Source organism: Borostomias antarcticus (assembly GCF_949987555.1).
Source record: "Borostomias antarcticus genome assembly, chromosome: 25".
NCBI lineage: Eukaryota > Metazoa > Chordata > Actinopteri > Stomiiformes > Stomiidae > Borostomias > Borostomias antarcticus.
Genome location: NC_140258.1, coordinates 7,503,488 through 7,526,980, shown reverse-complemented (window position 1 = coordinate 7,526,980; position 23,493 = coordinate 7,503,488). Strand labels below are relative to the sequence as shown.

At 45.8% G+C, this 23,493-nt stretch overlaps 2 protein-coding genes across 6 annotated transcripts in view; one reads left to right on the top strand and one right to left on the bottom strand.

Moving 5' to 3' along the window:
- ide (insulin-degrading enzyme) overlaps positions 1-19,821 on the bottom strand; it is a 26,155-nt gene extending 6,334 nt beyond the window's left edge. Inside the window, exons 1-18 of one of the 2 annotated variants that reach the window (XM_084458500.1) lie at positions 19,688-19,821; positions 18,567-18,751; positions 17,788-17,995; positions 15,731-15,900; positions 13,802-13,924; positions 12,942-13,054; positions 12,639-12,801; positions 11,991-12,083; positions 11,690-11,781; positions 11,517-11,597; positions 10,939-11,042; positions 9,597-9,699; positions 8,991-9,113; positions 7,067-7,149; positions 6,586-6,730; positions 3,798-3,908; positions 3,559-3,679; positions 2,126-2,217 (exon numbers count right to left, since the gene is read on the bottom strand). In XM_084458500.1, coding sequence (XP_084314626.1) covers positions 2,126-2,217; positions 3,559-3,679; positions 3,798-3,908; positions 6,586-6,730; positions 7,067-7,149; positions 8,991-9,113; positions 9,597-9,699; positions 10,939-11,042; positions 11,517-11,597; positions 11,690-11,781; positions 11,991-12,083; positions 12,639-12,801; positions 12,942-13,054; positions 13,802-13,924; positions 15,731-15,900; positions 17,788-17,995; positions 18,567-18,751; positions 19,688-19,773 — 2,196 coding nt within the window. In that variant the 5' untranslated portion in view covers positions 19,774-19,821. Of the gene's footprint in view, positions 1-2,125; positions 2,218-3,558; positions 3,680-3,797; positions 3,909-5,814; positions 5,960-6,585; positions 6,731-7,066; positions 7,150-8,990; positions 9,114-9,596; positions 9,700-10,938; positions 11,043-11,516; positions 11,598-11,689; positions 11,782-11,990; positions 12,084-12,638; positions 12,802-12,941; positions 13,055-13,801; positions 13,925-15,730; positions 15,901-17,787; positions 17,996-18,566; positions 18,752-19,687 lie in introns of both variants that reach the window. The other variant, XM_084458501.1, reaches the window with a different exon arrangement.
- Positions 19,822-20,259: 438 nt separating this feature from the next.
- The window catches only part of kmo (kynurenine 3-monooxygenase), a 34,662-nt gene continuing 31,428 nt past the window's right edge, over positions 20,260-23,493 (top strand). For 3 of the 4 annotated variants that reach the window (XR_014631027.1, XM_084458803.1, XM_084458804.1), the window contains exons 1-5: positions 20,260-20,502; positions 20,731-20,800; positions 21,101-21,198; positions 21,785-21,874; positions 23,027-23,075. Coding sequence is in view for 3 of the 4 variants with exons in the window: in XM_084458803.1 (XP_084314929.1) it covers positions 20,440-20,502; positions 20,731-20,800; positions 21,101-21,198; positions 21,785-21,874; positions 23,027-23,075 (370 nt within the window). In the remaining variant the exon portion in view is untranslated. The remainder of the gene's footprint in view (positions 20,503-20,730; positions 20,801-21,100; positions 21,199-21,784; positions 21,875-23,026; positions 23,076-23,493) is intronic. The other variant, XM_084458802.1, reaches the window with a different exon arrangement.

Below are 23,493 nucleotides of genomic sequence, written 5' to 3'. Positions count from 1 at the left end.
AAATGAGGTAACAAGTCTAGGTGTCATCTTAGGTTCTGATTTAAATTTTAACGGCCACATTAACAAGGTAACAAAGACAGCTTTCTTTCACCTAAGAAATATTGCTCAGGTATGCCCGATTTTAAATCAACAGGATGCTGAGAAGCTTATTCATGCTTCTGTTACAAGTAGACTGGACTACTGTAATGCTCTTTTTACTGGTCTTCCAAAAAAGTATATTTAGAAACTTCAGGTAATTCAGAACTCTGCTGCCAGACTTTTAACCAAAACAAGGAAAAGAGCATATTACTCCTGTTCTAGCCACACAGCACTGGCTCCCTAAACTTTTTAGAATTGATTGTAAAGTCCTTTTACTTGTATACAAGGCTCTTAATGGTCTAGCACTCTCCTAAATCACTGAGTCCCTGTCTCCCTATGTCCCTTTACCAGCCCTTAGGTCCTCCACAGCAGGTCTTTTAAAGATTCCCAAAGTCCCCCAAACCAAAATTGGGGAAGCTGCTTTCGTGTACTATGCACCTAAATTATGGAACACCATACCAGAGAGTATTAGAGAGGCGGGCACAGTGGACATTTTTCAACAGCAACTTAAAACACCTCTTTAACCACGCTTACAATTAGGAGCGCCCCCCTAACCTTTTTATTACCTGAATCCTTTCATTCACTTGATTTTATTCACTCCTTGTTTGAATGGTCTACTGTTTTATTATGTGGTTTATATATCTTGCTTTGTGAGTTGATTACTATAGTTCTTTTATTGTTTTTTTGCTGTGTGAATGTCAAAGCACTTTGAGCTGCAATATTTGCACGAAAAGTGCTATACAAATAAAGGTTGTTATTATTATTATTATTTATCCAGGCAGTCCATTGAGACAAAGGTCTTGACGGAGCCTTGCTTGTCCTCCACAGGGGACCTGAGCCTGTCTATCAAACACATTCTACCCTGACCCACTAGAGCAGATCCCTTCTCTGCAGGCGGTCCCAGACGGAAGCTGAGCCAGCCTGCTGGGTCTCAGTCCCAACCCAATTATGCCTCCAGCCGACAGCGATGGTCCCATCACACCACCAGGTACCAGGCTGGAGAACAGCTGGGACCTTAATCAACTCTGACAGTCCTATTGTATCACTACCAGGTTCACCGCCAGTTCTGATCCGATTTTGCCTATCGGATTGGATTAAATCCTACAAATGGGTAGTTCAACCCCCCCCCCCCAAAAAAAAAAATCCTGGCTTTAATGTGGATTTTCAAAATGCATATTTCAGAACTTCCAACATAGGATTGGGATAATTTTGTCTAAAAACTAAATCAGGATGACCTTGATCGCAGTAGAAGGGTGGATTTGGAGTGGATTACCCAACAAAATATAGTATACAATTCAATTCATTTCAAAATACATTTCAATCTAAAAAGGTGATAGTTTGTAAATTAACATTACAGTGGCCACTAGCTACCTCTCAGAACAGTTCATTCAAACCAAATAATAACATTTATCACAAAATGTTATATATAAATATAATATCAGTCATAAATTAAATTTTGAATCATCACACAATTAAGCAGCACTGATAACCATCTGGTAATCTGGAAAAGTGTGAATCTGGATCAAGGTGACCCTATCCTGAATTGATTTGAAATACCGGAACAAAATATGTCCGAGTTGTCTGATCCTGGATCTCAAAATATGGGATTTGGGATCTGATTGAGATCAAATGTTTTAATCTCCCGGCCCCAGTGTTGGGCCGGGAACAGCTGGGACATAACAGAACGTGGTTGATCTGAGGATCTGATCAGGGCGGTCTGGTGCACCTGTGATACGCTGCCAGGCTGCTGATAAGAGACTGGAGGATAGCAGGAGGCTTTGGGTGCAAACATGAAACCTGGGGCGAAATGAATGGCTGACTATTGCTAAATTAAATGTATTATAGTTAGCTGTACACAAAACAGGTTCTGTAGCCTGGAAGCCAGACTAATCGCGGGAATAAATCAATCAATATATATATATATATAGTGAAATATTTTTGCGATGAGTCTGGCTTCCAGGCTATAGGTTCTGTGGTTAGTTAAAAACCATATCAGTGTGATGCACTTCAACTTCAACAGTCTGTCCGACTGTCTGTTCAAACAAACCTGCTTGGTGATGTTCCCATGGAGAAGGGTTTCAATATGTAACCTTGACAATAGCTGAGGTATGAAGGCCTTGAGGCGGGCGAGAGTGACATCTGGAATACAGATTCAGACAGGAGCAATCAATCACAGAGCTGCTCTCTGCCTGCAATCAGGACGGGACACAATCAAAAGGCATCGCAGTCATGTGGGCGCCGCCGCCGCGTAGCATTCCTGTCACGAACAGGGATGGAAATGCGAACACACGCACACGCACGCACACTCGCGCACACAAACACGCACGCACCCACGCACACCACTTCCTTCTGGCTTAGGCTGGTCGATCTGAATTCATGCAGAGTCTGACCCAGATTCCATGAGTGGAGCAAGGATGGAGCGAGTACAGGTAGAACGGACACACAGCGCAGACACACGCAGACACAGCGCAGACACAGCGCAGACACAGCGCAGACACACGCAGACACCTGCCAGCTAACCCAGGGAAGACGGGTAACACGGGACTAGGTGAACATCGAGGCCGTGGGCAGCGAGAGGGTCAAGGACTTTGGCGGGGTCACCAACACCAACCAGGGTGACGACAATTAGACTGTTAAGAGTTATACTGGACCCTCTAGGTGCCCAGATCTTGGCCCGCCGGCTAATTGGGCCTCATGTGAACAAGAAGAGATTGGCGCTGCAGAGAGAGGACTGCAGCTGAGCTGAGGGATGATGGGCTGCTGAGGACAGGATCAGCATTCAGATGAGCGGGGGAGGGAAGGGCAGAGAGAGAGAGAGAGACAGAAGGGGAGAGAGGCTGAGACAGAGACAGAGGCTAAGACCGAGAGAGAGGCTGAGACAGAGAGATAGAGGTTGAGACAGAGAGAGAGAGGCTGAGACAGAGAGAGAGAGGCTGAGACAGAGAGAGAGAGAGGCTAAGAGAGAGAGAGAGACAAAAAGAGAGGCTGAGACAGACAGAGAGAGAGAGAGAGAAAGAGGCTGAGACAGAGAGAGGACAGGCTGAGACAGAGAGAGGACAGGCTGAGACAGAGAGAGGACAGAGGCTGAGACAGAGAGAGGACAGAGGCTGAGACAGAGAGAGGACAGAGGCTGAGACAGAGAGAGGAGAGAGGCTGAGACAGAGAGAGGACAGAGGCTGAGACAGAGAGAGGACAGAGGCTGAGACAGAGAGAGGACAGAGGCTGAGACAGAGAGAGGACAGAGGCTGAGACAGAGAGAGGACAGAGGCTGAGACAGAGAGAGGACAGAGGCTGAGACAGAGAGAGGACAGAGGCTGAGACAGAGAGAGGACAGAGGCTGAGACAGAGAGAGGACAGAGGCTGAGACAGAGAGAGGACAGAGGCTGAGACAGAGAGCGGACAGAGGCTGAGACAGAGAGAGGACAGAGGCTGAGACGGAGAGAGGACAGAGGCTGAGACAGAGAGAGAATGGGCACTTGCCGTCCAGAGCCTCCTTGAGCTCGTCTTTCGTCCAGGCCACCTCGGTCATCAGCAGACGGAGGTAGTACATGGCGTGCTGGTGGGGCTGCTCCGCCCTGAAGTTGTTGAGTGACCTCATATACTGGGGGGGGGGGGGGGGCGCAAAACCAATCAATCAGGGTTCAGCTCAAGTTCAACACTGACATGATTCATGGTCAACAACAGACCATGCGTGTGAGGAAACGACAGTCGGGGCTTACAGCTTCCTTGATGATGTCAAAGCGCTTCTCGTCGATCTCAAACGTGGCCATCTTCTCGATGATCTTCTTCAGCAGGATGTGCTGCTTGTCGTTGTAGCCCTTCACTGAGAGCTGTGGCAGGCAGGGACCAAGAAGAACGAGGGAGGAAGATGGAGAGAGACAGAGAGAGAGAGAGAGAGAGAGAGAGGATGAATATGGCATGGCGTGATATGGCTGCATGGCATTAAGGACGGGCAGTGGGCTAGTCGTGTATTGAAACGGCGCGTAGGTGTGATAGCAGAGCAGGGTGTACGGACTGAGGTAGAAACGGGAACGGCACTAAGAGCATTCACTCCCCCCTCCTGCTCTTGACTTGACCTTCCTCCGCGGAGATAATCAGCCCATTCAGCGCCGGACCAGTCAGTCCAATCTGGGAAACGGGCTCTTGACCCACGGGGCGGGCTGTCCTGACTGTCCCTGCACTAACAGGCACTTATGTGCTTATGGGCTTGAAAACTAGCACAGGCCAGTACCCTCTGACAGCGAGTGAAGAGATTCTGCAGAGCTGGGAACTTACAAAACTTCCTTGGCTCGACCTCAAAATGCAAAGTTACCACTCGTATCTATTCCTCAAGTAGTAAAAAGCCAACTCAGACAATCTGTCAATAAGTGTATGATATGAACCATGTGTGCATCACTCATTTACGTTAATCGTTACGTTAATTAGTGGGGGGCGGGGGTGGGGGCTTGCAAGCACATTCAAGGTTATTTGTAGAGCGGCAACGTCATCCAAACCGTTTGGCTCTTCGTGATTCAGCAGAACCTCGGCCAGCAACATCGCCTCGCTCTCTAAAAAAAATCATTTCATCCCTCCTTCCCCCTCTTTCTCTGCCTCCATCTTCATCCCTGACACAGGTTAACTCCAATCTCCTCCGGTGTCATTACCCTTGACCGGCCCCTAGCCAGCCTCGCCCCACTGCTGACTCAAGTCTATGGGCATAGCGAATACAGAACCATGTGACATTAAACCAGAGGACATAAGTCTTGATGATGAAGGAAAAAATATTGCCCGTCTCATCATAGTTTAATCACTCATGTTAAAACCTGGAAAGGCCTGAAGAGAAAGCTGCGTTTTAGTTGCAGGGCCTAGTTTGGATGGAAGACGTGAGAGGAGTGAGGAGAAATTAGTGGGTCAGTGAAGAGATGCGCACACGAGAGCAAAGCACCACCACAAACCAGAGAGAGCATGGCCACCTCAACACGCAAACACAAACGAGGGGGAGTTGGACAAATGTCAGCTAGTAGTAAGCTATGCTTAAAAAGCCTTCTGGACCATAAATATGTAAAGAGTAGGCTTTGAATTAATTCCTTCTGACTATCAAAGAAGACAGTTCTACGATCTGGCTGACATTGAAACACAGAGCTTCAAAATGGCGGCCAAAGAGGACAGACGATAAATACAAAAAAATGGGAGAACAGCGTTTCTCCTCATTGACCACTGAGCGCGCTTTCTATCTGAGGGTATAAGGTTTGGAAGGTGTTTTGGGCGAGTGAATCAGTGGAATTGGCATGGCAACCGCCCTCGTCCTTTAAGGCTGGCACCGTCTCTGCTGGCATTAGACTGGACTTTCACTAAAGTGAAAAGGTCAATTAGACATCGGATGAACTGAACGCTATTGGAAAACTCAGCACTCATCTGTTGAAGTTCTCCTCCACCAGACTCAATAGGATTATTCCATGTTCTAGTTTTAACAGCCTGCCTTGAAGGACCGGGGTAGAGAACCGTAATGAAACCACACGAGGACGGTGCATTGACCGAGGAGACGCAGGAAGAGGAGAGCCATTACCTCTGCATCTTCCTACACAGAAGACGGATAGACTGACACACAAAGCGTGGGGGGGGGGGGGGGGGGGGGGTGGGAAGAAAAGCCAGTTCTGCACACTCTCAAAGCCTCAAGCTGGGCCCCCCCTGGTGCCCCCAGACCTAGTGGCCGGTTAAGGGGGTGGGGGGTGGCGATCGGATGGATGCTGTACTTACGAGGATGGCATTCATCCCTGAGGCTATGCCATAGGTCAGCCCCGCCAGGCGAGCTGCATATGAATACTCTTTTAAATCATCCTTCAATAACCTGAGAAACAGGTAGGTCATGTTGCAGTGCAGGGGGTCTGAGTATAGGTAGCGACTAACGAAAAAACACAAAAACAAAAAGAGAGACGTGTTGGGAAGGGAGGGGTGAAACTGGAAAGAAAATTGAAATAAAAAAATACAAAATAAAACGACGACAAGACAGAGCAGGTTGAGAGGACTGATAAAGAGTATGGATATGCAGCCTCGCGACTGGCTGGCTCTCTGTCCTGGATGGGGGCGCTCTGTCACGACTGCAGCAGTGCCGAGGGACACTCCGGACTGTCTTGAAGTGTCCACTTCCATTTCCTACCGGATCAGTTTTCTGATCGAAAAATCTTCAATCTTTGTAGTCTTTGTGCCACAAGACCACTTCGCCAATTGACAAGAAAGGACCCGTCTGCGGTCGAGCACCATTACAAAAGTTACGGGAATGGGAGATGTACGCGAGTGGCCCTCTCCACCGGGAAGTAAAAATGGACGCCTGTGGAGAGGAGGGTGTGCAACTGGGCGAAGGGGCAGGGGGAGAGAGGAAGGGGGGATGAGAGGATGGTGTAGCCAGTCAGGGCTGAGGGCAGACACGGAGGCCCAGGCTGAGAGGTCAGGTGGCTGGGGGGGTGGGGGGGGGGCTTAAGGGAATGCGGCGTGAGGTCAACGGGGTAAGGGGGGGGTCTGGATACTTACATACATTCCATAGATGGTATTTTGGAGGTCATAGTTCAAGCCAGCTAGCTCGGCTGCATATGCATACTCGTTGAGGGAGTCCTTGAGGAGCTCCAGGTACAAATATGCCATGTTACAATGCAAGGGGTCCACATACGCAAACGGGCTGTAGAGAGAATGGCAGTGGTGGTGAATAAAACACAAGTACAGGTTGAGACAGCTCCCCGAGTCCTCCTCGATCACAACGGAAGAGTAGCACGGTGCAGCTGGTACATTCAAATGACAATAAGGGAATAGCTGCACATGTGGCTTTCCAGCAAATCTTTTTCCAGGATTTCTTTACATGATTTCAAAATGGCGGATTTCACAGGATATGTGGACAAGAGAAATAAAAAACGATGCACAGTATGATCTCTAACTATTTCAAAACATTCCCAAAAAAGTCCCATCATGCCATGTGCTTGGGCTGTTCCCATGAGTTTGGTTTGGTTTGGCTACTAACCTGAAGAACTCAAAGTTCAGACATGCCTTCGGGAGGAAGAATTTGTCATCCTGCTTGAACCAAACCTTGCTCATAGCGGTGTCCTGAAAGACAAAAGCAGCATTTCATTATAGGAATGGGAATCGAAAACCGGTTCTTGTTGAGAACCGGTTCCCAGTGAATCAATTCCTTGGAATCCTAAGCCAAAATCCTTAACGATTCCCCTATCGATTCCTGTCGTTGCTGCGCATGCGCGATGTCGTCACACGCACGATGCCTTGTTTTGTTACTAGACCGCGGTAGAAGAAGCCAGCAACATGTCGTCTAGGCATAAACGTTTTAAAGTGTGGTTACATTTCACGCGACAAGATGACAAAACGGCCAAAACCTATATCATCAAAGGGGGGAAATACTACAAATATGCAAAAACATTTGGCCACACAGCATGCGATAACTTTGCAGGAATGTCACGTATTTGATGCGCTCCGGAGTGACGACAGCAGCGCAGCTAACGTTAGTGTAGTCGAAGGTAAACTCCTCCAGAGTCCCTGTCTATTGTGTTAGTGCCATTTGTTTAATTGTGTGAACCAGCTTTCACTATATGAATAATCTCCATTTCCATCCAATGTAATTTAGATGATGACATTGAGTCAGGCTGGTGGTAGTCGGTCTGAAAAAATACTGATTTGTTCATGTCAGTTTTATTTTTAGTTCAAGGTGAATACACCTAAAAAACAGCACAGTAATTGGCATGTTCAAAGTAGTACATATAAAAGAAAATTAATGTTAATAACCGTTTGTACTCTTTTTTGCCCAATGAGAATCGATAAGAGAATCGATAAGGAATCGGATCGATAAGCAGAATCGAAAATGGAATCAGAATCGATAAAATCGTATAAATTCCCATCCCTATTTCATCAGCAGGAGAGTCTGTTGTAACACGCTTTGAAACCTGGCAGATCAAAGCCCCGCTAGCGCAGCGGGGTTTGAAATAGGACTAAATTAGGCTCAACGCTTGCTTTTCTCGATGGACCTGTTTCTCTGGAGAGTCTAACCTGTCAGCGATAGTACAGCGTACCTCCTCTGATCAGAACACCATGACAAAATGTACCAGCTAAATACTTCACATCTTAATCCTGACAAGACCATTAGCTCACTTCCTTATAAACTAGAAAAACCACGTAGCGGCTAAATGCCTCCGCCCAACAATGCCAGTTGCAGTTAACCTGACTAACTGCTAACCTAACCCTAACGCTAATGCTAGCTAGCTAATGCTAATACTAGCTAGCTAAAGCTAGCATTAGTGTTAGAATTAGCGTTAGCTAGATAGCATTAGCATTATAGTTAGCATTATCGTTAAAAAGTGCCTTTTGTGATGTCACGGTGACCTTGACCTTTGACATTTGAATACCAAAATCTAATCCAATTAAGTCCAAATGGACATTTTACCCAAATATGAACAAATTCCGTTAAGCCTTTCTTGAGATAATGTGTTCATCAGGCCAAAAACACATTTTGTGAGGTCACAGTGACCTTACACTTTGACCACCAAAATCTAATCAGTTCATCATTCAGTCCAACTGGACATTTTGGCCAAATATGAGCACATTCTGTCAAGCCGTTCTTGAGATATCGTGTTCACTAGGCCAAAAATGCCTTTTGTGAGGTCACAGTGACCCTTGACCCCCATGTTTTAAGCAGTTCATCCTTGAGTGTCATTGAACATTTGTACCAAAGGGGAAGAAATTCCGTAAATGTGTTCCCGAGATATTGCATTAACAAACATCGGACGGACGGACGGACGGACGGACGGACGTACGGACAACCTGAAACCATAATGAAAACACACTAGGAGAGGATCCTGAAACGTGCAGGTCGGCTTCCAGGGCCCTCTGTAGCGGTTAGGCAGGGAGAGAGGTGGGTACTTTCAGAGCTAGACGTTTACCCTGATGAGTGTGGGGGCGGAGGGGGAGTCCTTCTCCAGAGGGTAGATCTCAAAGTTGGTGGGGATGAACTCGTTCTTCATGGGCAGCTTGAACTTGCCGTTGAGGTCGGCTTGCGCCCATTTCTGAAACACAAATGAGACTTCGCTGCTCAGTGCCTCGTCAAGGGTTAAGAGGCAAGCACAATTTGATAGGTGGCCAAAACTCAACCGCCGCGAGTCTTAAGACACGTGGGAACTAGGCTTTGGGTTTCAAAGTACTTTGCCTGTTTCAAAAACCACTTCAGACACAAGAAACTCTTGAGGGCTCGGGGAGGGGGGGGGGCGGCTGTGGTCCAAAGCTGTATTTCACTTGAAGACAAAACGTTTAGCGTTTGAGTGTCTTGAATGAAAGTTTTGGTGAGGTCATTTTGCAGTGCTAAAACCTCTCAAATTCCCATGCACACAATGTGCTACTATGCTGTTGCACATTGACAGGAAGCCAACAAACTGTTGAACATGAGCTAGTCTGTGGCTTTTAACCTCATTCAGCACTGCATCGACAAACCTCTAAATGTGGCAATGTGTTAGCAGATGTACTGGCTAAAAAAAAACCTGTGTGCGTCTCACCTTGATGACCTCATCGGAGATGGCCTCCTGTTTGTACTGTGTCCCGTACCATTCCTCCGTCTTGTCCGTCTTTCCTTCAAACGACTTTGAGACGACGGCGACTCTGCAGAGAGGGAGGACAGAGGGAAGCAAGGTCCCGTTACCAGCCTCTCTCTCCCTCCAGACGGGGTTAAGACATGCACAGCGCTCTCCATGACATCAGATCTGAGTCCCTGCCCGGTTCATGTTAGTGGTCTATTTGTTGGATGATGGATGCAGCGGAGATGAAGCACTGGCGCTTTTCCAATCGATGAGCTATGTTTAGAAGCCCTGCACCTTGGGCCGGGCTGGTGCTGTGATCGATATGGCTTAATTTAGAACAAAAGCCATGTCATCTTCAGCCTCCTGCATCAATCAATGGCATAGTAGCGCTGGCATTAGCGGGCTGTAGTCAATGACGTGTGTAGGATCAATGAAAAAGCGGATGGTTCATATAACTAGGCTAACCAATGTGATGATCACCACTAACTCCCTATAAGCCCAGAGACTAAGGCATGAAAACATATGTCTAAATCTCCCACTGACAGATCTCGGATTCAAGGCTGGGGGAGTGTGCTTCGCCAGGCCCAAATCGTAAAAATGCGAAGGGTCTGGAAATCCTGCGTTTGGGGGCGTTATCAACAGTCAGACCAAAATGCCTCTGGACGCAACTGAATAGACCTACAACAAATCAGAGCAATGAAACTTGGATCAGTCATCATATCGTCATATCAAGTGGGTAGTCGTATCAAACCAGCCCCATATTAGATAAACTGTGATCGGCCGGACCAATATCGTGTTGGGTGGGACTCGGTTTGAACGGTTGGATCCCCAGACTGATCTACGGAGTGAAATTGAGCACAGCAATCTTCTATGGTGATGTCACCAGCAGTAACAAGCAGGCTTTTGAAGCCACAGAGTTTATTCAATCTGTAAAGTTGCCTCGCGTTCGGTTTCAAGGCTTTAAAAAGCTCAATCGAAAAGAGACATATTTCAAAAACATCCCGGAGAGATGCCGTGTTTATCGAAAGGCGCAGACTGAAAGATTTATCCCATATCTGAAAGGGAGATGCTCTATTAACTTCTGACAAAAGGCAACATGGTGAGAAAGTATAATGGTAAAACCGAGCTCTTGATGGGGAGTCTTCTTACACATTTTCATGCTGCTATCAAAACACACACTATGCAGCAATAGAAGGCGTGTCATTTGCAGTGGGTGAATGCAGGTCTGGGAGTTCCGTTGTCCAGGAGAGAGGGGGGGGGGACTAGTGTGTATTCAGTCCAGGCCATGGGGGAGGGAGGGGGCTGGTCAGGGGAGACTGACCTGACTTTCTCTGGCCTCAGCTTGTCTAGGACCATCTGGATCAGGTCTGGTCTGAAGTCCTCCAGGAGGTACTCTGCAGCCAGGATTTCCTCCAGAGGATAGTACTGGAACACAGAAGAAACACAGCTCACATACAGACTTAAATAGGACACTACATACTAGTCATGTCGTACTATAATGCCCTGCTGATCTGTTCTTTGTCATTTTCATCAAAAAAGACAGTCCCTAATTTACAATGCCATGTGCAAAGTGAATAAATCTATCTTTCGGTCTGGCACTGCAGCATCTGAACAGTGTCTGAAAACAACACAAGCTCAAAGAGGAGACGGTGGATATCCCACTGTTGGCACTGCTTTGCTACCATGGTAATATTCTGTTTGGGGCATGAATGTCAGTTTAATTTCAACATAGGGCGTAATCGCTTCATCTTCACATCTTCACAGCAGAGACCTGGAGCCCCCACCAGAGAGCGCAGAACCAGGGCTGGTGACGTCACCATTCAAACAGAGCCACGGACACAGGGCTGCAGCGGGCGTCGCCCCGGAGACGACCTTTGGAGATGAAGGAAAGCAACCTACGTGCAGCAAGCCGGCCACTTTGGACGTGTAACCGCGCGGACGCTCCTTGTCCTTGAACCTGAAGGCCACTGTGTTCAAGTCCTGCAGAGAGAAGAGGCAGAGTCAAGGGTCAGTCGCTTGTTTGTGCACGAGGGCAAACAGACCGGTACAGCGAACAGGGCGGCAGGCCTCACCTTGCACTCCTGGAAGACCCACTCCTGAGGACCCTCGGTGCGCAGCTTCTGGATGTACTGGAACATGTGGAAGATGATGTCGTCCACGTGCACTAGAAGGACAAACAACACGCTTCAGTGCACAGGATTTTACCACACCTACACATCCACAACCATCCAAAACACATACAAACACATTGTTCATGTGGGAAGGGCTGTACACGTACACACAGACACACACACACACACACACACACACACACGACCAGTGAACACTCATACAAACACAAAGTGACAACTAAACCGGTGGACCGGTGCTTACAGAGCCCCTCCTCTGTCAGGTCGACGTTGATGATGAAGAACATGAATCCTCTGGCTCCCTCTTTCTGTCCTCCCACAAGTGTGTTCACCCAGCCTGCGTGTGAACAACAACAAATATCAGCTATTTCCTTGGCGACACATCTGTAGTGTTGTGTGTTACAGATTAAACAGATTAAAGTCAGGACTCGGTCCTGTCCCAAGTTTCCAAAGTCCAAGTGTTCAGTCCAAGTTCAGGTACCGGACTGAAGAGCATCAGTTCTTCTGCATGTTTGTCGTATAGGTTCTTTTGGGAGGAAACCCTTGCGATTACAGGAAGAACATGCAAACTACATGCAAACTCCACACAGAAAGGCCTGGAGACCTTCTTATTGTGAGGCGACAGTACTAGGTACTGCACCACCGTGGCGCAAGTGAGCGATTGTGGGGTTCTGTGTCTTGCTCAAGGACACTTCGGCACAATGCCCGGAGCTGGGATCGAACCGGGGACCTTGCGATCCCTGTACGGCCGCTCTACCTCCCGAGTTTCGTGCTGCCGGTTCCTGATTTAAAATATTCTTCCGCTGTCAATAAAATGGAACTTGGGTCATTACAGGACAGGAGTTGTATCCTCTCCTTCCCCTCTAAAGCTCTGTTATACAACATAGTGTACCTTTGGACTTGAGCTCAGACAGCAGGCTACCAGGGCCCTCGTGGCCGATCAGGTGACCCAGGTAGTGGCCGGGGTTGGACTTGTAGTACTTCTGGAGGTCAGGGATGGGGAACGTGACATACAGGTTCCTGATGTCCTTTATGGGCACCACTGAGTAGAATTGCTGTAGGGAAACGCAGAAGAAAGATGTTTGAACTGAGGAGCGCCTGTCTGGAGAGACAGCTGACGTTTCTAAAATCTCTGTGTGTGTGTGTGTGTGTGTGTGTGTGTGTGTGTGTGTGTGTGTGTGAGAGAGAGACTCACCCTGAGGTGCTCCTCCTGGAAGGGGTGGTTAGGGAACTCGGGGACAGACACGTTCTTGTTCTTCACCTCCCCGAACAGCTGGACCACCATGGAGGTGAGGTCGTCTAAAGACTCTAAAGTGAACGAGAGAAAGAGGGAGTTTAAACACACAAACATCAAAGTGGGGGGACCAAGTCGGCTCAAACGTCCTTGTGATCGTGAAGGAAAAACAGCTTGAAATTTACAGCGGTTTCCATCATTTTAATCTGTTCCTTTATAGAGGTCAATAACGCTCAGGCACATTCAAGTGTGGAGCTGTGAAGCTGTGAATTTCATTTGGCTAATAATGATGTCATGCAATCGTTAAAACTGCGGTCATTTCACCGAGGAGAACACAGTGCTGCACAATGCTCCATTTTAACTGGTCAATGAACCAATCAGTGACATGCTGGTGTACCCAACGCCTCATTGGGCAGCTCGTCTGTGGCTCGCAGGGGTGGGAAAGCAGAACAAAAGGGCCATTACTCACCTCCATGGTCAGATATGGGGGGGGGGAGGTATAAACTGAAACTTTGAAAAGTAGAGCTCTTACTCTTACATCATTAAAGTAGAAATGCAGTAGTTTTAGGTTAAGGGGAGGGTTCGCATGTCCCTCTGGACGCCTGAGAAAAGGGAAGACTGCTGGTGTACCGAGGGTCATAGCAGCTCAGACAGTATAACGGCCGTGCTTACACATCACAGCCCTGTACCGAGAACAGTCCTACTCCAGAGAAGATGGCCTTTTAGTTTTGGAACTTCCCTGTGCTCGTCGCCTGAACCAGACTTGGGTATCTACTGGAACCCACTGTTGTACATTAGGAGATGATGAGACAGACGTGTACCTCTTCCCAGCACGCACAGCCCCATGAGGTTGGCTGAGTAGTAGGTGGAGTGGAATTTCAGGAGCTCCTGGCGAACGTCGATGCCATCCCCAGTCGGTCTGGTCTCCAGAGTCAACTTGTTACCTGAAAACAAGTGTGCTTTCAATTTCTCACGAGGATGAAGAAACACATCAAAACAAGACAACCAAACTGTAGATTTGTATTGTTGACAGGGCCAGGTAATAGGAATTCGCACTCGCGAACACCTAATTACAGTTCATTCCCACAATCGAGGTCATTGTGTACTCTGTGGACTAGCCCTATCCTGATTACAACTGCGGTCTAAATCTAGCACTTCCTTTGTGGTAGGCCAGTTGCTGGTGTTTCTTTCCACTGAAAAGGCACAAACTGCGACTAAAACATCTAGAGATTACTTCCCTCAAACATTATAGGTAGTGAGAGTTATTGTGTACAGTAGGATGTCACGACTGCCTCCGGTTGTCTCGACCTTTCCAAAGCCAAGCTAATCCTGACCTTTCCAAAGCCAGGCTGATCCTGTTCTATTATTAGCTCAGGTCATGCTTAAATAACTCAACGCTGCCACCAACTGGCTATGCCAGGTTCTGAGATTCTCAAAATATAATTAATTGTAAGAGGGCATATTATTATGAGATACACGAAGTCCGTGTACGTATTTGTTTTGAGTTTTATGTTCAGGTGATCTCTCCATGTCCTCGGTCTCTATGTTGGTGGAGTATGGGACATATTATGTATGCCTTTGTCCAATGTGTGTTCTTTGAATTTTATTTTTGCTTTGGCCAATGTCTGCTATGTTGAAAGCATACAAATAAAATGCTTGAAAGACAGAAAGCCTGGGGGGGGAGTCATGTGACTTGTAGATAAGACAATGGACCTCATTGACCAATATCCTCCTAAGTTCTGTTCTTAAATGTCTTCCTAAGAACGTCTCTAAAGAAAGCTCCTGTCTGATTCACGACATGTTCATAAACCTCTGGATGAGTTCTCACCTGCCTTAATGGTGAATCCCATGGTTTCACAAGTTGAAAGCTTGTGGCCACTCACCCGAATTAGCATAGATCTCCCCGCCAGCCCCATATAAGGACATGCAACTACAGGGTCGTGCGCAGATGTCACTTCTCTGAATGAATACCGGTCATCTGCGCCCTCGACTCACCAACTTTTCGATAGCATAATGGTAAAGGTGGTGTTGTGACCGGTACACTGGCAAGTCAGAGGACTGCAGGTCGAATCCAGCGTGAGCAATCAAAATCCCATTTTAATTCAGCAAAGTAAGCTTCCTACTATGAGGAATTTGCCTTGGTGCATAAACATAGTGAGGCAGAACAGTGCAAAATGTCAACGTGATAGAATACAATATACAATAGCCTAGAGTCTACAAAAACGTAGGCTATTAAATAGCCTATACAGCTGTCAACACGGCATGCCCAAACAACAATCTTATTCCACCTGTCATATTGAGCAGTGTCAGTAAATTGCATGGGACGATATTAGCCTACTCGTTAACGGAGAAGGGCACACAGTTGGACCCGGCGCATCTGGGATATTATTGGACAGACAGCACTCTCGCTTTGTAAATTAATGAAAACCATTATTATAAGATAAATGATACAAATATTATAGTATTGCAATCCTATAATGTTATACAACTGTAGATTTGAAGTAAGCAAATTTTAAATGAAGATGTATTTCGCATGAATAGTCCGTAGCCTACTTAAGACTGCTCTTCCGTGTTCGTAGATTCTGTTCTTAGTTCCCACATGTGAGAACATTGGTGAATGCCAGAATCTTCTTTGAAACGGTGTAAGTGAAGTTTAAGAAATGCTTCCAAAGAAATTCTTAACTTCGTTGGCGAATGAGGCCCAGTGTTACCAATAACTGGTCCAAGGTCCTCAGGCAGAGTTGATTTACCTGTTCCAAACTTGCTGAAGGGGTGGTCAGGGTTCCCCGTGGCCTTCTCCAGCTGGAAGAGCCTCCAGGCATCATTCATCAGGTTCTTCTCATGCTCCGAGTCCACTGCGTTCACCTCCCGGTCCTTGCAGCTCTCATCAAACAGCGGGCACAGGAAGAACTGTGAAAACCTACAGACACATGAGACGTGGCCCACAAGTCAACACACTGTCAAACATAGGATTCACCTTACTTTATAACCCTGGTCTTTGAATACCTTCACAAACTGACTTCATGCGTCATATAGACAGTGAGTATTAGCCCATCAAGAGAACAATAAGATATGGTTGTCGAATGTGGGTGTTCAGCTATCTAATTTACCAGGTTCAAGGTTTCTGGCTCTAGTAAAATTAAAAAGAGCAAAGTCTATTTGTTGCATAACATTCTGCTTTCAGTGTTATTGCCCTGTAGACAAGACAGCGCTGCAGTCACCCTTCGTGTGCATTCAAATCTACTGTATAGGTGCTGGAACAGAGGAGCTGCCATGCAAATGAGGAACAGGCGGACTGTCAATCCAATGAATTAGCAAAGATAAAAAAAGATCGACTTACTACCAACTGGCCAACATAGCCTGTGTCTACAAATCCTTCACTCCTGGTGATAGTCTGAACCAGGGCACAGATCCCAGGGTTACTACTTGTCATTAAAAAGAGATGATCTAATCAATTTTTAAGTATTCATCAGGACTGCTGCTTGGTGTCCAGATGGTCCTGACTTCTTCACACTGGGGAACAATTAGACAAACCGGCAAGGCCTGAACAGGTGTCTTCTATAGTGCAAAGTGGGTTTGCTGCTTAGCCCAAATGTTTTCATCTCACAATAGCACCGGCTGACATCGGACTCCCATCAAAAATGTAGGCTTTAGCCTTGCAGGATGAGAGGCTGATGAGGCTCTAGATGATCAATAATTATCTGATTCACACGTTCCTGTATTTCCTCTAGTCTGGCCCTTCCACCTATATACTACTGTGGTTGACACACGAGACCAGCAGCTGAGTAGCCCAACCAGAAAACCCGATCCCTCAAAGTCCCAGAGTTCACAGATAGGGGGGGGGCGTATCCCACAAAGTCCCAGAGTTCTCAGGGCGTGAGAAGAACCCCAGTTGTTACACAACCCACCTCTGGGTCCGGGACAGGTAACAAGAGAGACACATAATTAAAAAATAAATAAATTAAAAATTAAAATTAAAAAAAGACACTGTAGGCTAACTTAGCTGATAGCATAGCTCCCCTGGGAACACCCATGACAAGTGCCATAGATTGTAGCCAAATGAGTAAAGCCTAATTTATGCTTCTTGAAAAGTGTCACTTGACAAATGCTGCTCGACAAAACAAAAAAAAAAAGTGTCGCTCGACATTAGCATTTATGCTTTGTGTGACACTTTGCGTCGTCTCCATGGCAACAATCAGCTGCGCACTTGTCGTTCTGTTGTGTGATTGTTGTCATTCTGAGAGAAGCGGCTTTCTGAGGGAAAGAGGTTATTCAGAGAGCGGTTTTCATTGTGGTTTATTTTCATTCTTTTCCGCAGTACTTGGGCATATGTGAAGGGGCAGGGATGAATTGTATAGATGGGATATCTCCTCACAAGCTCGAAGAGCCATTCCTCTACTCCTTCCATGACAGTCAAACGTCAAATGACAGCCAAAACTAAAACAAGGCTGCAGAACAAGCATATCCATGGCAAGGCATGAACCTTCTATCTAGCTATCCAATCACACTTGAGCGACAATATGTGATGGAGTTAGCAACATTAGAAAAATCTGTTGGTGTGTGACAAGTGTCGCCATGATGTTAAAAGTGACGAGCGACGGTTTTAAAAGTGTCGCTCGATGAAGCATAAATTGGGATTAAGTGTGACACACCCAACATGATACAACCGTTTGAGTTGTCAGGTGACAGAAGTGACTAGCTAAATCAGCTTCATGGGAACTCATGGAAATACAACCCAAGCAAGGCTTTAATTTCACGAAGGCCTATGCTGATATTAGCTCTGATATTAGCCCATTTTTTCCCGCACCTGTCCAATGCTCCCTGCAAGTGCTCATGGGACACGTCAAAGTAGTAGTTGGTGTGCTCCCCACTGGTGAAGGCATTGGAGCTGCCCGCGTGCTCACTCAGGAACTGGCTGTACTCATTCTCCTTGGGGTATTTCTCTGTGCCCAGGAACAGCATGTGTTCACAGAAGTGGGCCAGGCCGGAGATGTTCCCAGGGTCCGACAGTGATCCTGTGGAAGACACAGGAGACAAGACACAGGAGACAAGACACGGGAGACAAGTATAGATTAACACGTGGTACTGCATCTCCTCTTTTGTTACCCTTTGATCTTTAGGGTTTTGGTTTCTGTTTTGTTTTGATTGCAAGCAAGGCTAAGTGCTTGTAGGAACCAAGCACTACCACAATGGCGGAAAGAAGCACATTTTTTAGCCAAAGAGAAATTATTTAAACTATATTTGACTGCCATTCTTTAAGGCCTATATGATCAACGAGATAAAGAGAGAGGCAGAAGGAAAGGAAGTTTTTTTATCTGGTCCTGAGTGAGATAAATCAATAGAAAAACAAGAAATGAAATGGCAACGGGACAGAAATATGTTAAATTGAATGTCAATGTCAAACTGAAATAAAGGATATGGATATAAAAAAATAAAATAAAAAGAAGCAAAGGGAGTAGTGACAGGGTGTGTATCTTGTTTGTGCAAGTAAAAACACTAGGCTGTTATGGAGGGTAGGGTCAACAGCGTGGGTGACAATTAGTACAGCGGTCCCAGCTAGACAGGAACCGGGAGTAATTTAAGTACCAATTTGCACGTCCAGTGCTGCCGAGGACTTGTCTGTGGTGGGGTCACTGATGAGGACGGCCTTGAGCCCATTGGTGAACTCCAGGCCTCTGTACACCCGCTTGTCCTCTGGAGAACGGATGATGTCACTCACCACCCTCTTCACGGCCTCGTCGGTCATTCTGAGGGGCAGCGATGACACGTGCCTGCACAGCAAATGGGACAGGGGATCAGTATACACACATACATTAACATATATGTTAACCTAATACATAATATTCAATGGAAGAGACATTTTGGGTAACTGCAGGTTGACCTGAAGAGTCTGCAAAGGCGCACCATGCACCAACACCACATTTAGACTGTGTCAATCTACTTCAGGGGCACTGATCAGATGCCAGGATTCAGTCAATAGGACATAGCTGTACCAATTTCACAAATGTAGTATAGCATAGGTAGTGGAAATGTTTTGGGTTAGGACCACTGACGTCACGAAAACACATGAACGTTACTCAACCAGACCCTATTGCTGTTATTAGCCATATTATTGCAAACAAACTGAAATTAAACAGCTTTTGAACAAGGAATTCACGAGAAGTAACAGATGATATGGCCGCATATGGCTACTATTGCTAGTTTGTGTAATGTGGCATTTGTTCTTTGCTACTAACGTTAGCTAATCAATATGAAACCTTAAACTCAATACGTAAACTGACCCTCGATTTAATCCGGCTAACGTTGTCGTTAGCCAGCTCACGTTCTTGTTTTATGTTAGCAGCACTAACATTAGCTTAATAGCCTTGCGAGTATAAGCTTAGCTAGTAAACAGCTAAATGATGACCTGACCTGACTTAAGACTAGTAAAGTTACGCACAATTTAAGCTACTTGGCTAGCTGTTAAATGTACCAGGAACATATGCTAACTTAGCTAGCTAGTGGAATACTAGTCTGCTAAAATAATCGCTTAGTCAGGTGCTATGCTAACCAACTAGATCAGCTAACATTAGCAACTAAGTAAGCTAGGCTAACTGACCATCAGAGCTCTATTATACAGCTAGCTACTACATCTCTATCTTAACACTGTGAGTTAAACGTGTATTTGCTCTAAGGTGCGCTTTGAATAGTAGACTGGCAACACTCACCTAAAATCTTGCTTAACGTACAAACTCTTCCCTGCTATCGAAAGGTATCTCACAAACTGGGCCGGTCGGCTAAAACATCGCAGCATTACGTTTCTGCTCTTCTCTACGTTACTTCTCCTCTCGGACCACGAACAACAGGGAGCCTCTTTACGGCTACGGCGACATGTCTGTACGGACGAGAGTAATCGATGCCGGAAGATCAGGATATTTGACATGAATGGTAGGCTATGTCTTTACGGGGTATTTGTTGAGAGGGGTACCTGAAGTTATATGTAAGGATAGGCTACATCCAGCCTTCATATAATGATATTTTAATGCATACATCACATTAATATTCAAAACTCGATTAAACAGCCTGTGTGTAGGCCTAATACATTGCTTTACCATACCGCTAAAGGAACATTTCACTACAATTTGTATCCATGTACTTACAGTAGACAGGGGTTTTACACGGCCGCTAGAGGGAGTCAGAGATCCATTGATGCATTGAACTTGTTGGGGTTTTCCCTCATTCGCGCTGTCATGGGAAATTCCGAATTATGTGTGTGTTTGTCTTGTGAGGAAATGAGAACCAGCCACAAGGATGACATTTGCGTGATCTCAGATCAGATACTATAGCTCCTCCTCAAACCTAGCTCAACACCTACGAAACGCTACATTACATAGGCTCCAGCAGGTGTAGGCTATTTCACTTCCCCAATTCGGAGGTGTTGGGATACTTACTGACAGGCGCAAAAGCAAAGCTGAACAGAATGGATGTTTCAGGAAAATCACCCAGCAAGAAAAAAGTGGTGGCTGTCGTGGGTGGTGGTTTGGTAAGACGACAATGAAGATGTGAATTATAGCTTAGGCCTACTATGAAGCAGTTTGAATAGTTTGAATATGCCTACAATGTAGGCTACTGCACATCAAACAGAGTTTAAGTAACACTGTGAATAATCCGATATTGTTTAACATCTAATTATGTTAATTTATGTTTATTTTTCTGCTACAGATAAATGCAAAAATCGGTTATGCTTTTGACACTGTGTTCATTTAACCAGGTTGGTGCTTTGAATGCTTGCTACTTTGCCAAAAGAGGTTTTCAAGTGGAAGTCTTTGAATCACGAGAAGGTAAAATATCATTATGGAAAACACAAAATGGTCCCAAAGTAGGCCTACCCTGAATTCTTAGTGAAGTTAGTTAGCTAAGTTAACTGCATCATGCTGTACTCAGAAATCTACACTTTCAACTTAAAATTTGATTTAAAAATGTTCTATACAATCACTGAATCACAATAGAAACTGTGGGATTCATATAAACTTCACCAGCATACCCATCATTATGAGATTAAGGCCTATGGATGTAATAAATACAGTACTTTGTACATGCTGGTGTTTAAGTGGCTATGTTTGTACTCTTCTTCTGGTCAGACATCCGCCAGGCCAAAATAGTGAAAGGACGGAGTATCAACCTGGCTCTCTCTCACAGGGGCCGTCAGGCTCTAAAGCAGGTCGGGATGGAAGAAAAGGTACGATCGGTTACATTGCCAGACTGGGCAAACATTCCTACTTTAAAAAAATCCCAGTAGGCCCATCTCTCATGATCAACATCCCCATAGAGCGAGGCATTCAGAAGGCAGCTCTTGTTTGTTGTTAAGATGGATCACTGATTATGAAATATTAATCAATAGGCCAAGCCACAGAGGTTATTCAACCTACCCTTTCTGCAGTTACACTCTTGTTGTGGTTCCACATATACCATGCATATTATACATGCCTCGACGGTCAGTGTGTCAGATGCTGGTTTTCCACTTCAATAAGTTTTCAGCATGGCAGAACCAAGCTTGCTTTGCTAGCCTTTCAAATAAACCTTGAAGGGCATTTGTAATGTTAGGTGGAATGAACTAGACCCTTGTGTCATGATCATAATCTATTGTGAACTCTTGTGAACTCGACTCAATTTGTTTTTTCCTGTGGTCTAAAAGAAAGACCTGCAATATTTTTTCAAAGTAAAGTATAACATTATGAGAAATCTTTCTGCCACACAATTGTAAATTAATATCCAATTTAAAATACGAGCAATCAATGAAATATACTGTATCTTATTCTTATCAGATTGTCTCCAAGGGAATTCCCATGCATGCCAGAATGATCCACTCCACGAATGGGAAATGGTCCCCCATCCCTTATGGCAAAAAAGACCAGGTAATAGTCGATGCACATCTCAGACACCCACTGGGGTAAAGTCTTATTGATTTTTATTTTTATTTTTCTGGGTAGAGTATCGACCGTATCATTTTGCTTGAATAAGTCTGATGAGTGAAATGAACACTGGTGAAGGTCTTAATGGTGAAATATTTGCAGTAGAACAAACTTTGGAGCCTTTATCATTTGATGGCCTGCGTTTCTCTCCTATGCTGTACATACCCGTTCACAAGACAACTCGGGTCTCGAGGACTTTGGAATATGAAGGTGTAACATTTCACACTTGCCTCTGTGGCATTAGAATCTGCTCATTTTATCCAATTCAGCTGAGTTATAGTAAAGCGCTATGGTTCCAGTGAAGAATTCTACTGTTTCATCATAGATACAGTAGTGGCCTCAGATTTACTGATTGATCCATCACAAAAATACCCTGTTAATGATTACTGTTACCTGGATCAAAGCTCTGTTTCATCACCTGGAAACGCGATGGCCCTAACGGGACACTTGACCTTATTAAAGCTCAACAGTAGCCTCAGACTATCTGTGACAGTACAGGGACTCCAGCACACTTTGCAACCGAGTCACACAGTCCTTCTCCGGGCAGGTCTGTTAAGGTGAGAGGCCTGCTAGTGAGGATGTGTTTTCCTCCAGGATGTCTTGTTCTGATTATTTGCAGACAGGCCAACGGCCTTGGTTACACACATAGACATTAATCCCGTTGTCTTGAAGCAAACAGAAGAAAGAGGAGGTTGAGGGAAGATGAGAGATGGGAAACAAAAGAGACAATCATACAAAAGTATTAAGCGAGCTCAGAGGCAGGAGGAGTTGCTGAAGGATGGAGAGAATAGGTGGAAGAAGAGATATATGAGGCGGACATTAAAGGCTTTCTTCCTTGAGAAAAGAGGGCTTCATTGTGTAGTTATTTTTAGTAAGAAGCAGAAGATTTCTCTGCTAACACGCATACAGCGAACTCAGTCACCTCCAATGAGCACTCACTTCACTTCAGGTAATTTAAATTTGACATGAGTCATCTCCCCTCCCCACTGTCACCTCACAGCCTCCGAGCCTAATTAGATTTTTCACTGTTTCCAATATATATGAGCTCTGTGACATTTCAGTCTGTGTAGATTAAAAGTCTGTTCTCTTTTTCAGTACATCCTGTCTGTAGACAGAGCCAACCTCAACAAAGAGCTTCTCACAGGTAAGATGATGCATACATGTAGTGCGGGGGGGGGGGGGGTATGAGAACTCACCCCAAGCAGGGATGAAACCAACGACCTCCCGCTCTTACACCCGACACGCTAACCACAACACTAAGAGAGCTAGCTCCCTTGGCGGGGCTGTTAAAGGGCCTTATAGAGGGTTGTTACATCATCCCCTCCATCATCCCATCATACCCCGTCCGGGAGAGCGTATCCTCGCACTTAACTATACCAAGTCCCTCACATCCTCACATGCCTCTCCGTTGGCCCCACTGCCGCCATCCCACTTCTGACACCAATTATAGTGAACGGGGGGGAGCAGAGAACTCGCCTCAAGCGGAGATTGACCAACAACCTCCCTCTTCCAAACCCGACTCGCTAACCACAACACCAATTAGCTAGCTCCCTTGGCGGAGC